This window comes from Pristiophorus japonicus, chromosome 9 (genome assembly GCF_044704955.1).
Source record: "Pristiophorus japonicus isolate sPriJap1 chromosome 9, sPriJap1.hap1, whole genome shotgun sequence".
Classification (NCBI taxonomy): domain Eukaryota; kingdom Metazoa; phylum Chordata; class Chondrichthyes; family Pristiophoridae; genus Pristiophorus; species Pristiophorus japonicus.
In genome coordinates, this window is record NC_091985.1 from 18,609,368 (window position 1) to 18,632,305 (window position 22,938).

At 45.1% G+C, this 22,938-nt stretch overlaps 1 protein-coding gene across 1 annotated transcript in view; it reads right to left on the bottom strand.

The window, feature by feature from the left end:
- arfgef3 (ARFGEF family member 3) overlaps positions 1-22,938 on the bottom strand; it is a 170,000-nt gene that overhangs the window by 72,141 nt on the left and 74,921 nt on the right. Inside the window, exons 15-17 of the mRNA XM_070889111.1 lie at positions 20,316-20,423; positions 17,468-17,683; positions 983-1,093 (exon numbers count right to left, since the gene is read on the bottom strand). Of these exons, the coding sequence (XP_070745212.1) occupies positions 983-1,093; positions 17,468-17,683; positions 20,316-20,423 (435 nt within the window). The remainder of the gene's footprint in view (positions 1-982; positions 1,094-17,467; positions 17,684-20,315; positions 20,424-22,938) is intronic.

The following is a 22,938-nucleotide window of genomic DNA, read 5'->3' on the forward strand; positions in this document are numbered from 1 at the left end:
GGAACTCGCTGCCTGGAAGAGTGGTGGATGCAGAAACCCTCACCACTTTTAAGAGATGGTTGGATGGGCACTTGAAGTGCCATAACCTGCAGGGTTACAGACCTAGAGCTGGTAATTGGGATTAGACTGGATGACCTTTTGTTGGTTGGCGCAGATATAATGGTAAGCATGCACGGAATAGAATACGGCCAGGGTGATCTCCTGGACTAGTTTCGATCGCCTGGATGGGTTGGAGAGGAATTTTCCCAGATTTTTTCTCCCTAAATTGGCTTGGGGTTTTATCTGGTTTTTGCCTCTCCCAGGAGATCACATGGCTTCAGTTGGGGTGGAGTGTAGAATGGTTCAGTAGAAGGGGTGTCGCAATTGCGTGAGGCGGCCTGTTTGGGCTGGGTGCTCTTTACCTTTCCGTCATTGTTCATATGTGACCTTTAGGGCTGCTGACCAAGGGCCGTGCGGCTCTTTGTCGGTCGGCGCGGACACAATCGGCCGAAATGGCCTTCTTCTGCGCTGTAAATTTCGATGTTTGTATGTTAAAAGGGGTGATTGGATTGAAGTTTTTAAGATAGTAAGGGGAACAGATAGGGTGGATAGAGAGAAACTATTTCCGCTGGTTGGGGAGTCTAGGTCTTGGGGGCATAGTCTAACAATTAGAGCCAGACCTTTCAGGAGTGAAATTGGAGAACACTTCTACACACAAAGGGTGCTAGAAGTTTGAAACTCTCTTCTGCAAACAGCTGTTAAGCTCGGTCAATTGTTAATTTTAAATCTGAGATTGATAGATTTTCGTTAACCAATGGTATTAAGAGATATGAGGTAAAGGCGGGTATGTTGAGTTAGATCACAGATCTCATTCAATGGCAGCTGTGATCTCATTGAATGGCAAAACAGGCTCGAGGGGCTGAATGGCCTACTCCTGTTCCTATAATGCACAGGTTCTCAGTACCCTGTGGCGTTTCTAAGATAATGCATGGGTTCTCTATACCTTGTGCGATGGGATCAGTGGTCTCAGGGGTTTCCTTGTCCTCCTTCTCATCCTGAACACACGATGCCGCTGACATCTGTGCAAGGGCTGAGGCGCAATTGGCAGCAACACCTGCAAAAGAAAGTTCAAAGTTCAATAATGCACTCAACAAGAAAGTGCTCAAAGGTCATTTCTTTTGTGTGTATTTTGCACTCATTGTTCAGCTTAGCCTGGTTAGTTATTGAAAAATTAAGCCTGTCGCACACGCATATCTTTCACTCTGGGATTATAAAGCTACCCTGCTGATCTCTAGACCAGAGAAAGAAGACAACTGCAAATGGATTCAGTCCCAGAAGTGGAAACGTTAGCTTGCTGATTAGCCAGGTCTGAGAGACAGTCAGCTCGGTTAACACTGATAAACAGAGCACCTTACCAGTCTGTCACCCCCATCAGTGTGTGTAGGGGTGGAGGGATTCTGTGGTTTTCATTCTAACCAATTCCACCCGCTTCTCCCCTCCTGACCGGAATGACTCTTTGCCATGTCATGATTCCACTGGTGCCTGTCACCATGGCTACACAAGGCCATTGTTCACGTGTCATTCTTGACAGTGAGTCACTTGAGGCCCAGCTGACTGAGAGGGGCGAGCCCAATCACTTAGCGTGCACATAAGCTGGGGTCCTAGCTAGGATTGGAAATTGTGGACTATATTTGGGGAGAGTTCGTCACCTGATCTCCCGCCTCCATGCCCCACGCACCCGCCATTGATCCTCCCCCATATGGCAATCATCGCAGCAGTCAGTCAATAATGGCGGCTAGAATACCCAGAATCCTCTGTGCTCCAGAAACTGTTCTACCCACCACAAGGCTTTACCATTTAGAGCGCACATGTGCTATTGCTGGGTTGTATCCTGGGCGCATAGCGGCCCTGAGTTTGTTGTGAGCCAGCGGGAGTGAGACAGGAGAAGAAAATGTCCCTGTGATTTTTCTCATGGGTTGCTCACAAGAGTGTCTGGGCTCCTCTAATTCTAAACCTCTTGAGCATCCCCGATTTTAATTGCTCCACCATTGGTGGTCGTGCCTTCAGCTGCCTAGCCTAAGTTCTGACATTTCCTCTTTAAACATCTCCAGCTCTCTCTCCTTCTTTAAGACGCTTCTTAAAACCTACCTCTTTGATCAAGCTTTTGGTCAATATTTCCTGATGTGGCTCGGTGTCAAATCTTGTTTGATAACGCTCCTGTGAAGCGCCTTGGGATGTTTTACCACATTAAATGCGCTATATAAATGCAAGTTGTTGTTGAAATCAATCCAGAATAATTCGGGAGGGTTGGCAATCCTGGTCCCGGAAAATGATTTGGAGCAGGAATCCTGGCTGGTCTTTCCCTTCCCTGATCCAGGGTGCTGAGGTTAACTGTAGCAGCCCAAGGACCACTCTGGCTTCGATCAACTAACTCACCACATAATGGGAATTCAACCTGAAATGGAGTGGCTCGGTTACCCACTGGGTGAAGCACTGATCCATTAGAGGAGCTCACGTTAGTGTCTTTGCATACATAACAACAGCCACTAAACCTCAAAAATAATGCATTGTGTGAATTACTTTGATATTTTGATATGACAAGCTGCGATATAAGTACTTAAAAAAAAAAATCATTCATGGGATGTGGACTTCACTGGCAAGGCCAGCATTTATTGCCCATCCCTAATTATCATTGAGAAGGTGTCGGTGAGCCGCCGCCTTGAACCGCTACAGGTTCGCCCACAATGCTGTTAGGCAGGGAGTTCCAGGATTTTAGTTCAGCGACGATGAAGGAACAGCAACATATTTCCAAGTCAGGATGGTGTGCGACTTGGAGGGGAGCTTGGAGATGATGGTACTCTCATGCGCCTGCTGCCCTTGTCCTTCTAAGTGGTAGAGGCCACGGGTTTGGGAGGTGTCAGTCCTGACTCAGTGGGCAGCACTCTTGCCTCCGAGTCAGGCTGACAATTCAGTGCAGAACTGAGGGAGTGCTGCACTGTGCACTCTTTCATCTGCTCTCTCAGGAGGGTTGGCAAACATTTATAGATCACATGGATGAACTTCAGCAATTGTACATCCCTGTCTGGAGTCAAAATAAAACGGGGAAGGTGGCTCAACCGTGGCTAACAAGAAAAATTAAGGATAGTGTTAAATCCAAGGAAGAGGCATATATATAGGCCAGAAAAAGCAACAAACCTGAGGACTGGGAGAAATTTAGAATTCAGCTGAGGAGGACAAAGGGTTTAATTAAGACGGGGAAAATAGAGTATGCGAGGAAGCTGGCCGGGAACATAAAAACCAACTGCAAAAGCTTCTATAGATATGTGAAGAGAAAAAGATTAGTGAAGATAAACGTAGGTCCCTTGCAGTTGGATTCAGGTGAATTTATAATGGGAAACAAAGAAATGGCAGAGCAATTGAACAAATACTTTATTTCTGTCTTCACGAAGGAAGACACAAATAACCTTCCGGAAATACTAGGGGACCGAGGGTCTAGTGAGAAGGAGGAACTGAAGGATATCCTTATTAGGCGGGAAATTGTGTTCGGGAAATTGATGGGATTGAAGGCCGATAAATCCCCGGGGCCTGATAGTCTGCATCCCAGAGTACTTAAGGAAGTGGCCCTCGAAATAGTGGATGCATTGGTGATCATTTTCCAACAGTCTATCGACTCTGGATCAGTTCCTATAGACTGGAGGGTAGCTAATGTAACACCACTTTTTAAAAAGGGAGGGAGAGAGAAAGCGGGTAATTATAGACCAGTTAGCCTGACATCAGTAGTGGGGGAAATGTTGGAATCAATTATTAAGGATGAAATAGCAGCGCATTTGGAAAGTAGTGACAGGATCTGTCCAAGTCAGCATGGATTTATGAAGGGAAAATTATGCTTGACAAATCTTCTGGAATTTTTTGAGGATGTAACTAGTAGAGTGGACAAGGGAGAACCAGTGGATGTGGTGTATTTGGACTTTCAAAAGGCTTTTGACAAGGTCCCACACAAGAGATTGTTGTGCAAAATCAAAGCACATGGTATTGGAGGTAATATACTGACGTGGATAGAGAACTGGTTGGCAGATAGGAAGCAGAGAGTCGGGATAAACGGGTCCTTTTCAGAATGGCAGGCAGTGACTAGTGGAGTGCCGCAGGGCTCAGTGCTGAGACCCCAGCTCTTTACAATATACATCAATGATTTGGATGAAGGAATTGAGTGTAATATCTCCAAGTTTGCAGTTGACACTAAACTGGGTGGCGGTGTGAGCTGTGAGGAGCTAAGAGGCTGCAGGGTGACTTGGACAGGTTAGGTGAATGGGCAAATGCATGGCAGATGCACTATAATGTGGATAAATGTGAGGTTATCCACTTTGGGGGCAATAACGTGAAGACAGAATATTATCTGAATGGCGGCAGATTAGGAAAAGGGGAGGTGCAACGAGACCTGGGTGTCATGGTTCATCAGTCTTTGAAAGTTGGCATACAGGTACAGCAGGCGGTGAAGAAGGCAAATGGTATGTTGGCCTTCAAAGCTAGGGGATTTGAGTATAGGAGCAGGGGGGTCTTACTGCAGTTGTACAGGGCCTTGGTGAGGCCTCACCTGGAATATTGTGTTCAGGTCTTCTAATCTGAGGAAGGATGTTCTTGCTATTGAGGGAGTGCAGCGAAGGTTCACCAGACTGATTCCCGGGATGACTGGACTGACATATGAGGAGAGACTGGATCAACTGAGCCTTTATACATTGGAGTTTAGAAGGATGAGAGGGGATCTCATAGAAATATATAAGATTCTGACGGGACGGGACAGGTTAGATGTGGGTAGAATGTTCCCGATGTTGGGGAAATCCAGAACCAGGGGACACAGTCTTAGGATAAGGGGTAGGCCATTTAGGACTGAGATGAGGAGAAACTTCTTCACTCAGAGAGTTGTTAACCTGTGGAATTCCCTGCCGCAGAGAGTTGTTGATGCCAGTTCATTGGCTATATTCAAGAGGGAGTTAGATATGGTCCTTACGGCTAAGGGGATCAAGGGGTATGGAGAGAAAGCAGGAAAGGGGTACTGAGGTGAATGATCAGCCATTGAATGGTGGTGCAGGCTCGAAGGGCCGAATGGCCTACTCCTGCACCTATTTTCTATGTTTCTATGTTTCAGGTGGACATATAAGATCCCATGGCGCACTTTGAAGAAGAGCAGGGGAGTTGATGCGGTCATTTATTTCATTGCTGTTTGTGGGAGCTTGCTGTGGACAAATTGGCTGCCATGTTTCCTATATTACAACAGTGGCCACATTTCAAAAGTACTTAATTGGCTGTAAAGCTCTTTGGGTTGTCCTGAGGTCACGAAAGGTGCTATATAAATGCAAGTCTTTCTTTAAATACAATTGTTACCTACATATAATAGTAAAACTCTTGTATACGTACGCATTTCCTGCCCAGAAACATAACTTCCCGTCGTGCCTATTTTTGGTCGTGTTATTTTATGTCACCACTTTACATTGGAAATACTATGTAAACAGGCCCAGGTAACCCTCGAATTCCAAGTCATGATCACTAGATATGGCAGTGTGTCCTCACTCTATCCTTATACCACTGTATGGCAAACACATTATGAGCAATGACACAGGAGATCTATTCATCATAATATATTCCTCCATCTCCCATGTATGCTGCTTTCTCTGTCTGCTTTCTCATAGTGTCCTGATCTGTTTCAGCTGTTCCCTTCCTCATTGGTCCCTCACCCCGACATTATAAATACATAAGAAATAGGAGCAGGGGTAGGCCATATGGCCTCTCAAGTCTGCTCTGCCATTCAATAAGATCATGGCTGATCTTCGACCTTCACTCCACTTTTCCGCCTGATCCCCATATCCCTGGATTTCCCCAAGAGTCCAAACTTCTATCTATCTCAGCCTTGAATATACTCAACGACTCAACATCCACAGCCCTTTTTGGCAGAGAATTCCAGATATTCACAAATCTATGAGTGAAGAAATTCCTTCTCATCTCAGTCCTAAATGGCTGACCCCTTATCCTGGGACTATGTTCCCTGGTTCTAGACTCCCCAGCCAGGGGAAGCAACCTCTCAGCATCTACTCTGTCCAGCCCCCTCAAAAGCTTATATGTTTTGATGAGATCACCTCTCATTCTTCTAAACTCCAGAGAGTATAGGCCCAATCTACTCAATCTCTCCTCATAGGACAACCCTCTCGTCTCAGGGATCAGTCTAGTGAACATTACCCCTTGTGAATAATTTGTTCTCTCTGGTTAAAGTGTAACCATTGGATTAAGGAAAGTGTTAATTGAGGGGGAAACAAAGTCCCAGCTTGTCAAGCAGTGAGCAATTCAAACCATTTTTCCATCACTGGCTGATTGCTTGAGAATTTATGAGGTCAACTTGACATTTGGCCACAAATTAAATAGCTTTCCTTCTCAATACAGAAAGACTTTGTTTCCCTGTGTGAATTAATGCTTTGAAACCCCTCCACTGCCTCAGCCACCTTGCCTGAGTGATCTTCTCCAGCCACAAGTACCCACTGTGCCTACACTCTGCTCCCCCTACATTTGTCTACTCCTCACCCCCACACTCTTTGCTCCAATATTAATTTTGACTTTGTGCGATAGTGTAAAACAGATGGTAGCAGGTCGACACCCCTGTTTTACAATTCTCCCTTTTATTTCCCTTCAAGGCATGCGGATGCATTATCACCCGTTTCACACTATTGTGCAAAGTCAAAATGACCTCTTAGGACTAGAGTACATAATGCAGACTGGGGGAGTTCAGTACTGAGGGAGCCTCCACTGCTTTGCTCAATGAGATGTTTAACTGAGGCCTCATCTCTGCCTGTTCAGCCAAATGTTAAAGACCTCACGATATTATTCGAAGGAGAGCAGGGAGTTCTCCTGTCCAAAACTGATCCCTCAACCAACACCACCAAAAATAAAACCAGACGAAGTGGCCATTCACCTCATTTGCTGTTTGTGGAATGTTTTTGGTGCAGTATGGCTACATAACAGCAAGTTAACAAAAGAACATAAGAAATAGGAGCAGGAGTAGGCCATTCGGCCCCTCGAGCCTGCTCCGCCATTTAATAAGATCAAGGCTGATCTGATCATGGGCTCAGGTCCACTTCCCTGCCGGCTCCCCATAACCCTTCACTCCCTTATTGGTCAAAAATCTGTCTTTCTCCATCTTAAATATATTCAATGACCCAGTCTCCACAGCTCTCTGGGGCAGAGACTTCCTCAGATTTACGACCCTCTGAGAGAAGAAATTCCTCTTCATCTCAGTTCTAAATGGGCAAGCTCTTATTCTTAAACTATGTCCCCTAGTTCTAGATTCCCCCACAAGTGGAAACATTCTCTCTGCATCTACCTTGTCGAGCCCCCTCAGTATCTTATATGGTTCATTAAAATCACCTCTCATTCTTCTAAACTACAATGAGTATAGGCCCAACCTTGTCAATCTATCTTCATAAGTCAACCCCCTCATCTCCGGAATCAACCTAGTGAACCTTCTATGAACTGCCTCCAATGCAAGTATATCCTTCCTTAAATACGGAGACCAAAACTGTAATGTAATACTTTAGGTGTGGTCTCACCAATACCCTGTACAGTTGTAGCAGGACTTCCCTGCTTTTATACTCCATCCCCCTTGCAATAAAGGCCAACATTCCATTTGCCTTCCTGATTACTTGCTGGACCTCAAAGGTAGTAATCTCAGGATTGCTACCAGTGCCACGTGCTAGTCAGAGTAGGAATGGCAAGATAGCTAAGATGAATACGTGGCTTGAGGAGTGGTGCAGGAGGGAGGGATTCAAATTCCTGGGACATTGGAACCGGTTCTGGCGGAGATGGGACCAGTACAAATCGGACATTCTGCACCTGGGCAGGACCGGAACCAATGTCCTGGGGGAATGTTTGCTAGTGCTTTTGGGGAGGGGTTAAACTAATATGGCAGGAGGATGGGAACCTATGCAGGGAGACAGAGGGAAGTAAAATGGGGGCAGAAGCAGAAGATAGAAAGAAGAAAAGTAAAAGTGGAAGACAGAGAAACCCAATACAAAAATCAAAAAGGGCCACATTACAGCAAAATTCTAAAGGGATAAAGTGTGTTAAAAAGACAAGCCTGAAGGTTCTGTGCCTCAATGCGAGAAGTATTCGTAATAAAGTGGACGAATTAACTGCACAGGCAGCTATTAACGAATATGATATAATTGGGATTACGGAGACATGGCTCCAGGGTGACCAAGGCTGGGAACTCAACATCCAGGCTATTCAACATTCAGGAAGGATAGACAGAAAGGAAAAGGAAGTGGTGTGGCGTTGCTGGTTAAAGAGGAAATTAACGCAATACTAAGGAAGGACATTAGCTTGGATGATGTGGAATCTGTATGGGTAGAGCTGCGGAATACCAAAGGACAGAAAACGCTAGTGGGATTTGTGTACAGACCAACAAACAGTGGTAGAGAGGTTGGGGACAGCATCAAACAAGAAATTAGGGATGCGTGCAATAAAGGTACAGCAGTTATCATGGGCGACTTTAATCTACATATTGATTGGGCTAACCAAACTGGTAGCAATACCGGTGGAGGAGGATTTCCTGGAGTGTATTAGGGATGGTTTTCGAGACCAATATGACGATGAACCAACTAGAGGGTTGGCCATCTTTGACTGGGTGATGTGTAATGAGAGAGGACTAATTAGCAATCTTGTTCTGCGAGGCTCCTTAGGGAAGAGTAACCATAATATGGTAGAATTCTTTATCAAGATGGAGTGACAGTATTAATTCAGAGACTAGGGTCCTGAACTTAAGGAAAGATAACTTCGATGGTATGAGACGTGAATTGGCTAGAATAGACTGGTGAATGATACTTAAAGGGTTGACTGTGGATAGGCAATGGCAAACATTTAAAGATCACATGGATGAACTTCAACAATTGTACATCCCTGTCTGGAGTCAAAATAAAACGGGGAAGGTGGCTCAACCGTGGCTAACAAGGGAAATTAGGGATAATGTTAAATCCAAGGAAGAGGCATATAAATTGGCCAGAAAAAGCAGCAAACCTGAGGACTGGGAGAAATTTAGAATTCAGCAGAGGATGACAAAGGGTTTAATTAAGAGGGGGAAAATAGAGTATGAGAGAAAGCTTGCTGGGAACATAAAAACTGACTGCAAGCTTCTATAGATATGTGAAGAGAAAAAGATTAGTGAAGACAAACGTAGGTCCCTTGCAGTCAGAATCAGGTGAATTTATAATGGGGAACAAAAAAATGGCAGAGCAATTGAACAAATACTTTGCTTCTGTCTTCACGAAGGAAGACACATATAACCTTCTGGAAATACTAGGGGACCGAGCGTCTAGCGACAAGGAGGAACTGAAGGATATCCTTATTAGTCAGGAAATTGTGTTAGGGAAATTGATGTGATTGAAGGCCGATAAATCCCTATGGCCTGATAGTCTGCATCAAAGAGTACTTAAGGAAGTGGCCCTAGAAATAGTGGATGCATTGGTGATCATTTTCCAACAGTCTATTGACTCTGGATCAGTTCCTATGGACTGGAGGGTAGCTAATGTAACACCACTTATTAAAAAAGGAGGGAGAGAGAAAACAGGGAATTATAGACCGGTTAGCCTGACATCAGTAGTGGGGAAAATGTTGGAATCAATTATTAAGGATGAAATAGCAGCGCTTTTGGAAAGCAGTGACAGGATCGGTCCAAGTCAGCATGGATTTATCAAAGGGAAATCATGCTTGACAAATCTTCTGGGATTTTTTGAGGATGTAACTAGTAGAGTGGACAAGGGAGAACCAGTGGATGTGGTGTATTTGGACTTTCAAAAGGCTTTTGACAAGGTCCCACACAAGAGATTGGTGTGCAAAATTAAAGCACATGGTATTGGGGTGATGTATTGACGTGGATAGAGAACTGGTTGGCAGACAGGAAGCAGAGAGTCGGAATAAACAGGTCCTTTTCAGAATAGCAGACAGTGACTAGTGGGGTGCTGCAGGGCTCAGTGCTGGGACCCCAGCTATTTACAATATATATCAATGATTTAGATGAAGGAATTGAGTGTAATATCTCCAAGTTTGCAGATGACATTAAGCTGGGTGGCGGTGTGGGCTGTGAGGAGGATGCTAAGAGGTTGCAGGGTGACTTGGACAGGTTAGATGAGTGGGCAAATGCATGGCAGATGCAGTATAATGTGGATAAATGTGAGGTTATCCACTTTGGTGGCAAAAACATGAAGGCAGAATATTATCTGAATGGCGGCAGATTAGGAAAAGGGGAGGTGCAATGAGACCTGGGTGTCATGGTACATCAGTCATTGAAAGTTGGCATGCAGGTACAGCAGGTGGTGAAGAAGGCAAATGGCATGTTGGCCTTCATAGCTAGGGGATTTGAGTATAGGAGCAGGGAGGTCTTACTGCAGTTGTACAGGGCCTTGGTGAGACCTCACCTGGAATATTGTGTTCAGTTTTGGTCTCCTAATCTGAGGAGGGACGTTCTAGCTATTGAGGGAATGCAGCAAAGGTTCACCAGACTGATTCCCGGGATGGCAGGACTGACATATGAGGAGAGACTGGATCGACTGGGCCTGTATTCACTGGAGTTTAGAAGAATGAGAGGGGATCTCATGGAAACATATAAAATTCTGACGGGACTGGACAGGTTAGATGTAGGAAGAATGTTCCCGATGTTGGGGAAGTCCAGAACCAGGGGTCACAGTCTAAAGATAAGGGGTAGGCCATTTAGGACCGAGACGAAGAGAAACTTCTTCACTCAGAGAGTTGTTAACCTGTAGAATTTTGTTCCGCAGAGAGTTGTTCATGCCAGTTCGTTAGATATATTCAAGAGGGAGTTAGATATGGCCCTGACGGCTAAAGGGATCAAGTGGTATGGAGAGAAAGCAGGAAAGGGGTACTGAGGGAATGATCAGCCATGACCTTATTGAATGGTGGTGCAGGCTCGAATGGCCTACTCCTGCACCTATTTTCTATGTTTCTATGTTTACCTGCATGCTAACTTTTTGTGTTTCATGCACAAGGACCCCCAGGTCCCTCTGTACTACAGCATTTTGTAATCTCTCTCCATTTAAATAATAATTTGCTTTTTTATTTTTCCTGCCAAAGTGGATAACCTCATACTTTCCCACATTATACTCCATCTGCCAAATGTTTGCCCATGCCCTTAGCCTATCTATATCCCTTTGCAGATTTTTTGTATCCTCATCACAACCTGCATTCCCACCCATCTTTGTATCATCAGCAAACTTGGCTACATTACACTCGGTCTCTTCATCTAAGTCATTAATATAGATTGTAAATAGTTGAGGCCCCAGCACCGATCCCTGCGACACCCCACTCGTTACCGCTTCCCAATCGGAAAATGACCCATTTATCGCGACTCTCTGTTTTCTGTTAGTTAGCCAATCTGCAATCCATGCTAATATATTACCCCCAACCCCGTGAACACTTATCTTACGTAGTAACCTTTTATGTGGCACTTTTTATAAGGCCAGAAAAAAGCAAATGAAGCACCGGGGTTCATTTCTAATGGAATAGAATTGAATAGTCGAGAAGTTATGTCAAACTTGTATCGAACCTTGGTCAGCCCACACTGGGAGTACTATGCACAGTTCTGGTCTCCATATTACCGTATATACTCGCGTATCCGACGATCTCACGTATCATGCGACCCCTAAATTTCCGTCCCCAAAACATGATTTTATCATATATCTCATGTATCAAGCGAGTCACTTTTTTGAGATACCAGATGACACTAGGCTAGGCTTTCAAACAAGTTTAACAAGTACCCAACACGTAACAAGTACCCTAACACATAACAACGATCGAATACAGACCTTAACAACCGAATCATGAAACGACTCTTCCGCCGTAAACAACCGGATGAGAAACAGCTGTTTTGCTGTTTCTCATTACGATAATAAACAGTTACCGTATTTCGTTCCAAATCTCATCTAAGGTAGTAAACTATGACAAATATATTTTTACATTCTACCCTTAGCCACTATGGAGAAAAGATCTGCAAAGAAATATACTGCCAAATTTAAGCTGCAAGTTGTTGCCGAAGCGGAACAAAGCAACAACGTTAAAGCTGCAAAGCTGTTTGGTGTCGGAGAAAGCCGTGTCCGAAACTGGAGAAAACAAAAAGAAAAATTGAAGGAAACTCCTTCCTATAAATGCGCAAATCGCGGGTCGAAATGTCATTGGCCGCATTTAGAAGATAAAGTATCAAAGTGGGTGTCCGAAAATCGAGAAAATGGTTATATTATAACATGATCTAAAATAAGACTTTATGCTTTACGAGAAGCAAGAAAAATGGGCATTCGTGTGTTTACTGCCTAACAGCCTAATCTTGGCCAGCACTTCACACCCGCAAATTTTGTATCTCGCGTATCATGCTACCCCCCAAATTTAGGTCTTCAAAAGTCGCATGATACGCGAGTATATACGGTATATTATAAAAGGGATATAGAGCCGATGGAGAAGGTGCAAAACAGATTTACTACAATGATAGGTATAACCTCTCAGTTCTGCTATCAGGAAAGGTCGAACAGGCTGGGGCTGTAGAAAAGAGATGGCAGAGGGGGTGACCTGATAGAGGTCTTTAAGATCATGAAAAATTTTGATAGGGTAGATATAGCGAAGATGTTTCCACTTACGGGCGAGACCAGAACTAGGGACTATAAATATAAGATAATCACTATTAAATCCAATAGGGAATTCAGGAGAAACTTCTTTACCCAGAAAATGGTTAGAATGTTGAACTTGCTACCACATGGAGTGGTTAAGGCCAATAGGATAGATACATTTAAGGGGAAGCTAGATAAACACATGAGGGAGAAAGGAAGAGAAGGACATGTGATGGGGTTAGATGAGAAGCGTGGAAGGAGGCTTGTGTGGAGCATATACACTGGCACAGACCTGTTGGGCTGAATGGCCTGTTTGTGTGCCGTACCTTCTATGTAATACTATGTAACAGTCACCGCACACCAAAAGTGTGTGACGCATTTGAGATGTTTCAATGACAGGATGAGGTGCTTTATAAATGCAAGTATTTCTTTCTACTTTTCCTTCAATAAATATAACAAGATGCGCTTGGTACAAACACACTCATGACATCTAGTGGAAGAGCAGGAATAGTACTGTCCACCAAGTCACGCTTGTTGCTTCTTTTACTGGCATGCTGTTGGTTTGCTTGGTTTCGACCCTTTCTTTGGCCCTCCAATTCTCTCTCCACCTCTTCCTTACTAGTGTTCAGCTCCACCAAAGTGCACATTCTTCATGTTTGAGCCTAGATATTGAGTATTGGTTATTCCGTTGTGATAGTAAAAGGAAAAGGAAAGAAAGATGTGCATTGATATAGCACCTTTAACCACTTCCAATGAAGTATTTTTGAAGTGTAGTCACTGTTGTAAGCACGGAAATGCGGCAATCATTTTGCGCACAGCAAGCTCCCACAAACAGCAATGAGATAAATAACCAGACTATCTGTTTCAGTGATGTTGGTTGGGGGAATAAATGTTCTTCGGAGCCCCGATTGTTCACACTAATTTGCTAATGAAATTTGCAGGAAATTTCAGCTGATGGCAAAATCGGCATAAAGTTTGGCGTAAGTTGCTGGTTATGCCGTTTGAGGAAATTTTGGGCCGGAGTAAAGAAACAGGCCTGTATTTAGGGCTAGATTTTAAGCCGCCAAATGTCTTGCGGCAGCTCTTTCGAAGCTACTGATTCTTCGGCAGCACCTCCCAGACCCGTGACCTCTACCACCTAGAAGGATGAGGGCAGCAGGCGCATGGGAACACCATCACCTGCACGTTGAATACGTGCCTTGAGCAGTGGTGCAGCAGGGAGGGATTCAAATTCCTGGGGCATTGGGACCGGTTCTGGGGGAGGTGGGACCAGTACAAACCGGACGGTCTGCACCTGGGCAGGACTGGAACCAATGTCCTAGGGGAAGTGTTTGCTAGTGCTGTTGGGGAGGATTTAAACTAATATGGCAGGGGGATGGGAACCAATGCAGGGAGACAGAGGGAAACAAAAAGGAGACAAAAGCAAAAGACAGAAAGGAGATGAGGAAAAGTGGAGGGCAGAGAAACCCAAGGCAAAAAACAAAAAGGGCCACTGTACAGCAAAATTCTAAAAGGACAAAGGGTGTTAATAAAACAAGCCTGAAGGCTTTGTGTCTTAATGCAAGGAGTATCCGCAATAAGGTGGATGAATTAATTGTGCAAATAGATGTTAACAAATATGATGTGATTGGGATTACGGAGACGTGGCTCCAGGATGATCAGGGCTGGGAACTCAACATTCAGGGGTATTCAACATTCAGGAAGGATAGAATAAAAGGAAAAGGAGGTGGGGTAGCATTGCTGGTTAAAGAGGAGATTAATGCAATAGTTAGGAAAGACATTAGCTTGGATGATGTGGAATCTATATGGGTAGAGCTGCAGAACACCAAAGGGCAAAAAACGTTAGTAGGAGTTGTGTACAGACCTCCAAACAGTAATAGGGATGTTGGGGAGGGCATCAAACAGGAAATTAGGGGTGCATGCAATAAAGGTGTAGCAGTTATAATGGGTGACTTTAATATGCACATAGATTGGGCTAGCCAAACTGGAAGCAATACGGTGGAGGAGGATTTCCTGGAGTGCATAAGGGATGGTTTTCTAGACCAATATGTTGAGGAACCAACTAGGGGGGAGGCCATCTTAGACTGGGTGTTGTGTAATGAGAGAGGATTAATTAGCAATCTCATTGTGCGAGGCCCCTTGGGGAAGAGTGACCATAATATGGTGGAATTCTGCATTAGGATGGAGAATGAAACAGTAATTTCAGAGACCATGGTCCAGAACTTAAAGAAGGGTAACTTTGAAGGTATGAGGCGTGAATTGGCTAGGATAGATTGGCGAATGATACTTAGGGGGTTGACTGTGGATGGGCAATGGCAGACATTTAGAGACCGCATGGATGAAGTACAACAATTGTACATTCCTGTCTGGCGTAAAAATAAAAAGGGGAAGGTGGCTCAACCGTGGCTATCTAGGGAAATCAGGGATAGTATTAAAGCCAAGGAAGTGGCATACAAATTGGCCAGAAATAGCAGCGAACCTGGGGACTGGGAGAAATTTAGAACTCAGCAGAGGAGGACAAAGGGTTTGATTAGGACAGGGAAAATGGAGTACGAGAAGAAGCTTGCAGGGAACATTAAGGCGGATTGCAAAAGTTTCTATAGGTATGTAAAGAGAAAAAGGTTGGTGAAGACAAACGTAGGTCCCCTGCAGTCAGAATCAGGGGAAGTCATAACGGGGAACAAAGAAATGGCGGACCAATTGAACAAGTACTTTGGTTCGGTATTCACTAAGGAGGATACAAACAACCTTCCGGATATAAAAGGGGTCAGAGGGTCTAGTAAGGAGGGGGAACTGAGGGAAATCTTTATTAGTCGGGAAATTGTGTTGGGGAAATTGATGGGATTGAAGGCCGATAAATCCCCAGGGCCTGATGGACTGCATCCTAGAGTACTTAAGGAGGTGGCCTTGGAAATAGCGGATGCATTGACAGTCATTTTCCAACATTCCATTGACTCTGGATCAGTTCCTATGGAGTGGAGGGTAGCCAATGTAACCCCACTTTTTAAAAAAGGAGGGAGAGAGAAAACAGGGAATTATAGACCGGTCAGCCTGACCTCAGTAGTGGGTAAAATGATGGAATCAATTATTAAGGATGTCATAGCAGTGCATCTGGAAAATGGTGACATGATAGGTCCAAGTCAGCATGGATTTGTGAAAGGGAAATCATGCTTGACAAATCTTCTGGAATTTTTTGAGGATGTTTCCAGTAAAGTGGACAAAGGAGAACCAGTTGATGTGGTATATTTGGACTTTCAGAAGGCTTTCGACAAGGTCCCACACAAGAGATTAATGTGCAAAGTTAAAGCACATGGGATTGGGGGTAGTGTGCTGACGTGGATTGAGAACTGGTTGTCAGACAGGAAGCAAAGAGTAGGAGTAAACGGGTACTTTTCAGAATGGCAGGCAGTGACTAGTGGAGTGCCGCAAGGTTCTGTGCTGGGGCCCCAGCTGTTTACATTGTACATTAATGATTTAGACGAGGGGATTAAATGCAGTATCTCCAAATTTGCGGATGATACTAAGTTGGGTGGCAGTGTGAGCTGCGAGGAGGATGCTATTAGGCTGCAGAGTGACTTGGATAGGTTAGGTGAGTGGGCAAATGCATGGCAGATGAAGTATAATGTGGATAAATGTGAGGTTATCCACTTTGGTGGTAAAAACAGAGAGACAGACTATTATCTGAATGGTGACAGATTAGGAAAAGGGAAGGTGCAACGAGACCTGGGTGTCATGGTACATCAGTCATTGAAGGTTGGCATGCAGGTACAGCAGGCGGTTAAGAAAGCAAATGGCATGTTGGCCTTCATAGCGAGGGGATTTGAATACAGGGGCAGGGAGGTGTTGCTACAGTTGTACAGGGCCTTGGTGAGGCCACACCTGGAGTATTGTGTACAGTTTTGGTCTCCTAACTTGAGGAAGGACATTCTTGCTATTGAGGGAGTGCAGCGAAGGTTCACCAGACTGATTCCCGGGATGGCGGGACTGACCTATCAAGAAAGATTGGATCAACTGGGCTTGTATTCACTGGAGTTCAGAAGAATGAGAGGGGACCTCATAGAAACGTTTAAAATTCTGATGGGTTTAGACAGGTTAGATGCAGAAAGAATGTTCCCAATGTTGGGGAAGTCCAGAACCAGGGGTCACAGTCTGAGGATAAGGGGTAAGCCATTTAGGACCGAGATGAGGAGAAACTTCTTCACCCAGAGAGTGGTGAACCTGTGGAATTCTCTACCACAGAAAGTAGTTGAGGCCAATTCACTAAATATATTCAAAAGGGAGTTAGATGAAGTCCTTACTACTCGGGGGATCAAGGGTTATGGCGAGAAAGCAGGAAGGGGGTACTGAAGTTTCATGTTCAGCCATGAACTCATTGAATGGCGGTGCAGGCTAGAAGGGCTGAATGGCCTGCTCCTGCACCTATTTTCTATGTTTCTATGTTTCTATGTTCTTCTCAGTCACACAACATCCTAACTTGGACATATAATCGCCGTTCCTTCATCATTGCTTCGTCAAAATCCTGGAACTCCCTCCCTAACAGCACTGTTAGAGCACCGTCACTGCAGCGGTTCAAGAAGGTGACCCACCACCTTCTCAAGGGGCAATGAGGGATGGGCAATAAATGCTCTCCTTGCCAGCGACATCCACATCCTGGGAGTGAATGAAGCTAAAAAAAAAAATCCAGTTTTGCTAGTTTTCACGGTTGGTAGAGATTAAATGAATCTGCTTCAGGAAGTACTGTCACCACAGTTGTGTGGAATGGATGTTGGATTTAGGCAGTAATGTCACAGCGCCCCCACCTAGTGGAAACCGAAAGAACGAACAACGGGGTGTCTGCGTACCCAGCGTGCAGCTGAGCCTAGCTGCTTTCCGTAGGCCATCCAGACTCATGCAGATGGCATCCCTCTCCTTCTGGTCCTGCTCCTTAATCCCTTCCGTGCCCAGTATGAACGCCAGCCTCTTGGAACTGCCAGCCACTCGGCCGGTCAGGGGAGTCGAGAGCGTGTCAATCAGGTTCTTCCAGCAGCCAATCAGAATGAAGCGGGCAAAAGACACACCTGGTATAACAAGAAAAGAAAACCATTTCAGCGCGGTTCAGTAAATACACCAACAAAATCTTATATCTCCGGGCACAAGGCCAGCGACACGTAATTGGTGCCTTTTCCATTAATGCTGTGCTACTTATTGAAGTCATGATCCAGTGCACTATCTTTCCATTCTAACTCACTCCTTCCCAAGACCTTCTTACTTCTCCCTGTCTTCTTCCCTATAATTTTCAGGCTTTTAAAACCCCAGTTTGGTGTCGCTTGAGTAATTCTTGAGATTTATATCACCTTCGCTTTTACTCTTTTCACTCTCTGTGGTGTCCTGCACAATGGGTCTCTCATCTTTATCTGTGTCTATATAACAGTACACTGCTTACTGCAGGAGTGTTAATGCAAAAGAAAAGCTTGCATTTATACAGTGCCTTAAATGACATCCCAAAGATTTAAAGCCAATTAAGTACTTTTGAAGTGTAGTCACCATAGTAATGTAGGAAACACGGCAGCCAACTCCCACAAACAGCAATGTGATAATGACCAAATAGTCTGTTTTTGTGATGTTGATTGAGGGATAAATATTGGTCAGGATAGCAGGGAGAACTCCCCTGCTCTTCTCTGAAATATGAGATCTTCTGCGTTTATCCGAGAGCAGATGGGGCCTCGGTTTAGCATCTAGAGCTGGAAAGTGGGACTAGGCTGGGTAGCCTCTTGTTGGCCGGCACAGAAACGATGGGCCGAAATGGTCTCCTTCCGTGCTATAAACTTCTATGATTCTATGATATCGGGATAACGCTATTATAGCATTCTACTTTATAACAAGAATCTCCTTCCTTTTGCCCATTTATTTCTAGCTCCAATTAAGCTTGTAACCTCACACCACTTAAAGGGGATTATAGGCCTTAAGCACACTAAAGATAATTGACCATTACTGAGCTGTTATTTATTTATGTTTGTTCTTGCATTCAGTGCACTTTAATGAGGTGAGAACTGGTGCATAAACAGCTGTTTCTGTCCGAAATACACAGAACACTTAAGACGCTGCAACTGGCAACTTTGAAATTGTCTTCAATGCAAATAGTTAATGGTCATCCCTTTTTGGGGGATATACGCTACTGCCCGTTTTAAACGTGGCCGTTTTAAGTGCTGCAGACTGTACTGCTTTATTTCAGTGATATATTTTCTCCACGGTGCCTGCATAACACTGAAAATTTAGCTAAACACGCGAAATAAAGTACTTGTTAACAAAATAAACTTCCAGTGCAACATCCCAACTGACACCTGGGAGACCCTGGCCAAAGACTGCCCTAAGTGGAGGAAGTGCATCCGGGAGGGCATTGAGCACCTTGAGTCTCACTGCCGAGAGCATGCAGAAATCAAGCACAGGCAACGGAACGAGCGTGCGGCAAACCAGCCCCACCCTCCCTTACCCTCAACCACTATCTGTCCCACCTGTGACAGGGACTGTGGCTCTTGTATTGGACTGTTCAGCCACCTAAGGACTGATTTTAAGAATGGAAGCAAGTCTTCCTCGATTCCGAGGGAGTGCCTATGATGGGGATGATGATGATGGTACACACTCACATGAGGTCAGAGCTTGGATACCCCAGCAATAATGGACATTCAATACTATATTGAACAATATCTGTATGGTTCTGATCTGCGTAATACTCTGAACAACTCTCATGTAAGACAATGGTCAATATTTTCTCTCTGTTCTTTCTCACTTGAACCAATGCACTCTCCTCCAGTGCTGTGCTATATAAATCACAGCCCAATCACAGGGCTTCAAACTGTGAGACTAAAGCTGAATGTACCCTCACCTGATGAACATATACATCAACCTTCTATCAGGATTGACTAGACAGTGATCAGGAGCAGAAATACTGCCTGATTTCCTGCCCCCCCCCCCCACCCCCCAAACCTTAGGTCTCCAGCGGCGATGAGACCTAATTGTAACATCCTTAGGATCATACAGCCCAGATGGATGCCATTTGAAACATTATTCCTGTGCCGGCTCTTTGAAAGAGCAGCCCAATTAGTCCCACTTCCCCGCTCTTTCCCCATAGCCCTACAATTTTCTTTCCCTTCAACTATTCATAAATTCCCCTGTGAAAGCTACTATTGAATCTGCTTCCATTACCCTTTCAGGCAGTGCATTCCTGATCATAACAACCTGCTACGTAAAAAAAATTCTCCTCATCTCGCCTCCAATCCTTTTGCCAAATACCTTAAATATGTGTCCTCTAGTTACTGACCCTTCTGCCAGTTTCTCCTTATTTACTCTATCAAAACCCTTCATGATTATGAACAGCTTCTCTAATCTCTCCACCTAAGTGAAGTTCTTTAACAAGCCCAGCACCAACTGGTGGCTCGAACCTGGTGCCTTCACATTGCTGTTTGTGGGAGCTTGCTGTGCGCAGGTTGGCTGCCGTGTTTCCCACATTACAACAGTGACTACACTCTAGAAGTACTTCATTGCCTGTAAAGCTCTTTGAGACATCTGGTGGTCGTGAAAGGAGTTATATAAATGCAAGTCTTTCTTTCTTTCTGGTCTGAATGGCTCCGAAGCATAGCACTCACCCGGTTAGCCTTAAAGGAGCTAGAATGCTAACTGGTTCTTGAGCGCAATGTGACAACTAGACATTACCTGCAGTCACGGAATCGGGTGTGTTCTTTTCCTGAGCAAGAGGAGATTGTTCTGATGCAGTACTGACCATCTGCCCTCCTACGGCACTGCTTCCCAGTCCATCCATATCTGCGAACAAAACACATCCAACCATACAGCATTTCTATAGCACGTTTAATGCAGAGTGTCTTGTATTAATATAGCACCTATAATCTAGTAAAGCATTCCAAGGCACTTCACAGGAGTGTTATAAAACAAAATTTGACACCGAGCCACATAAGGAGATATTAGGGCAGATGAGGTAGGTTTTAAAAAGCATCTTAAAGGAGGAAAGAGAGATATAGAGGCGGAGAGGTTTAGGGAGGGAATTCCAGAGGGCCACCAATGGTTGAGTGATTAAAATAGGGGATGCTCAAGAGGACAGAATTGGAAGAGCATAGGTATCTTGGAGGATTCTGGGGTTGGAGGAGATTATAGAAATAGGGAGGGGCGATGCCATGGAGGGGTTTGAAAACAAGCCAATGAATTGGAGGCTGTACGGAACTTACAGCAGGACCAATAGCAAACAGTCTACCTTACTCCAAACAAAGTCTATTTCATCAGCAAACAGAATCTATTTTTAAACTAGAGCAAACAGTCTACAGAGTCTATTTAAAGGGTGCCTTGCAAATTACAGCAAACAAAACTCATGACTGAAATGACAGTAACATCCCACGATAAAAGCAGTGAGTGGAGGATAGTTCCAGAATACAAATGATCTGCATAAAATCACTGCCAGTCACTTACAGCAGTACGGTCTCCAGGCGTGATTGACCCAATCATCTCCATTCTGACCAGGAATTGGTGTCATTAAATGCAGCCCATTTAATATGGAAAAACATCTCAAGGTGCTTCCGAAAGGCGTCAAGTAACCAGACACTGAGCTAAAGAGGGAGAGACGAGGGGGGGTGACCAAACTCTTGGTCAAAGAGGTGGGTTTTAAGGAGGTTATTCAAGGAGGAAAGGGAGGATGAGGGAGGGAATTCCAGGTTATGAGATCTAGGCTGCTGAAGACATGAGCATCAATGGTGGAGAGAAGAGACAGGAGGGGATGGTGTATAAGAGGCCCGAGACAGAGGAGCCAACCTCATCAGTAGCGATTTTTGGGCTTTGTGTTTGTCGTTACAGAGTGACATCATGTGAATGTGTCTGCAGTCCTGGACTGCTCATCCAGGTCGCTGATTGGACCGTGGGCAGCCGCAGGTCGGGGGTGCGGCGACCCAGGATCAGTGAGGAGGCCCTGACCTGCGAGAAACCACCAACCGCAGGTCGGGGCCATAAAAGGAGCGGAGTGCGGCTGCCCGGGAGCAGTGTGGAGGCCACTTCAGGGGGCAGCGCGAGCTGGTTCCGGAGGGCGACGACTTGGAGAAGGGCGATTGGATTGGACGTCACCATAATCTAGGTCGCTGATTGGACCGTGGGCAGGTACAGCAGGAGAGGCAGCAAGCAGCAGAGGAGCAGTGATGTTGGCAGCGAGTGATTGTAGAGTGACTTGATCGGGGCCCAGGAGAGGCGAGGGCCCAGGGGCAGCACGGACCAGCCCACACTGCGACATAGAAAACATAGAAAACAGGTGCAGGAGTAGGCCATTCGGCCCTTCGAGCCTGCACCGCCATTCAATGAGTTCATGGCGGAACATGCAACTTCAGTACCCCCTTCCTGCTTTCCCGCCATACCCCTTGATCCCCCGAGTAGTAAGGACGACATCTAACTCCTTTTTGAATATATTTAGTGAATTGGCCTCAATAACTTTCTGTGGTAGAGAATTCCACAGGTTCACCACTCTCTGGGTGAAGAAGTTTCTCCTCATCTCGGTCCTAAATGGCTTACCCCTTATTCTTAGACTGTGACCTCTGGTTCTGGACTTCCCCAACATTCGGAACATTCTTCCTGCATCTAACCTGTCTAAACTCGTCAGAATTTTAAACGTTTCGATGAGATCCCCTCTCATTCTTCTGAACTCCAGTGAATACAAGCCCAGTTGATCCAGTCTTTCTTGATATGTCAGTCCCGCCATCCCGGGAATCAGTCTGGTGAACCTTCGCTGCACTCCCTCAATAGCAAGAATGTCCTTCCTCAAGTTAGAAGACCAAAACTGTACACAATACTCCAGGTGTGGCCTCACCAAGGCCCTGTACAACTGTAGTAACACCTCCCTGCCCCTGTACTCAAATCCCCTCGCTATGAAGGCCAACATGCCATTTGCTTTCTTAACCGCCTGCTGTACCTGCATGCCAACCTTCAATGACTGATGTACCATGACACCCAGGTCTCGTTGCACCTCCCCTTTTCCTAATCTTTCACCATTCAGATAATAGTCTGTCTCTCTGTTTTTACCACCAAAGTGGATAACCTCACATTTATCCACATTATACTTTATCTGCCATGCATTTGCCCACTCATCTAACCTATCCAAGTCACTCTGTAGCCTCATAGCATCCTCCTCGCAGCTCACACTGCCACCCAACTTAGTGTCATCCGCAAATTTGGAGATACTACATTTAATCCCCTCGTCTAAATCATTAATGTACAGTGTAAACAGCTGGGGCCCCAGCACAGAACCTTGCGGTACCCCACTAGTCGCTGCCTGCCATTCTGAAAAGTA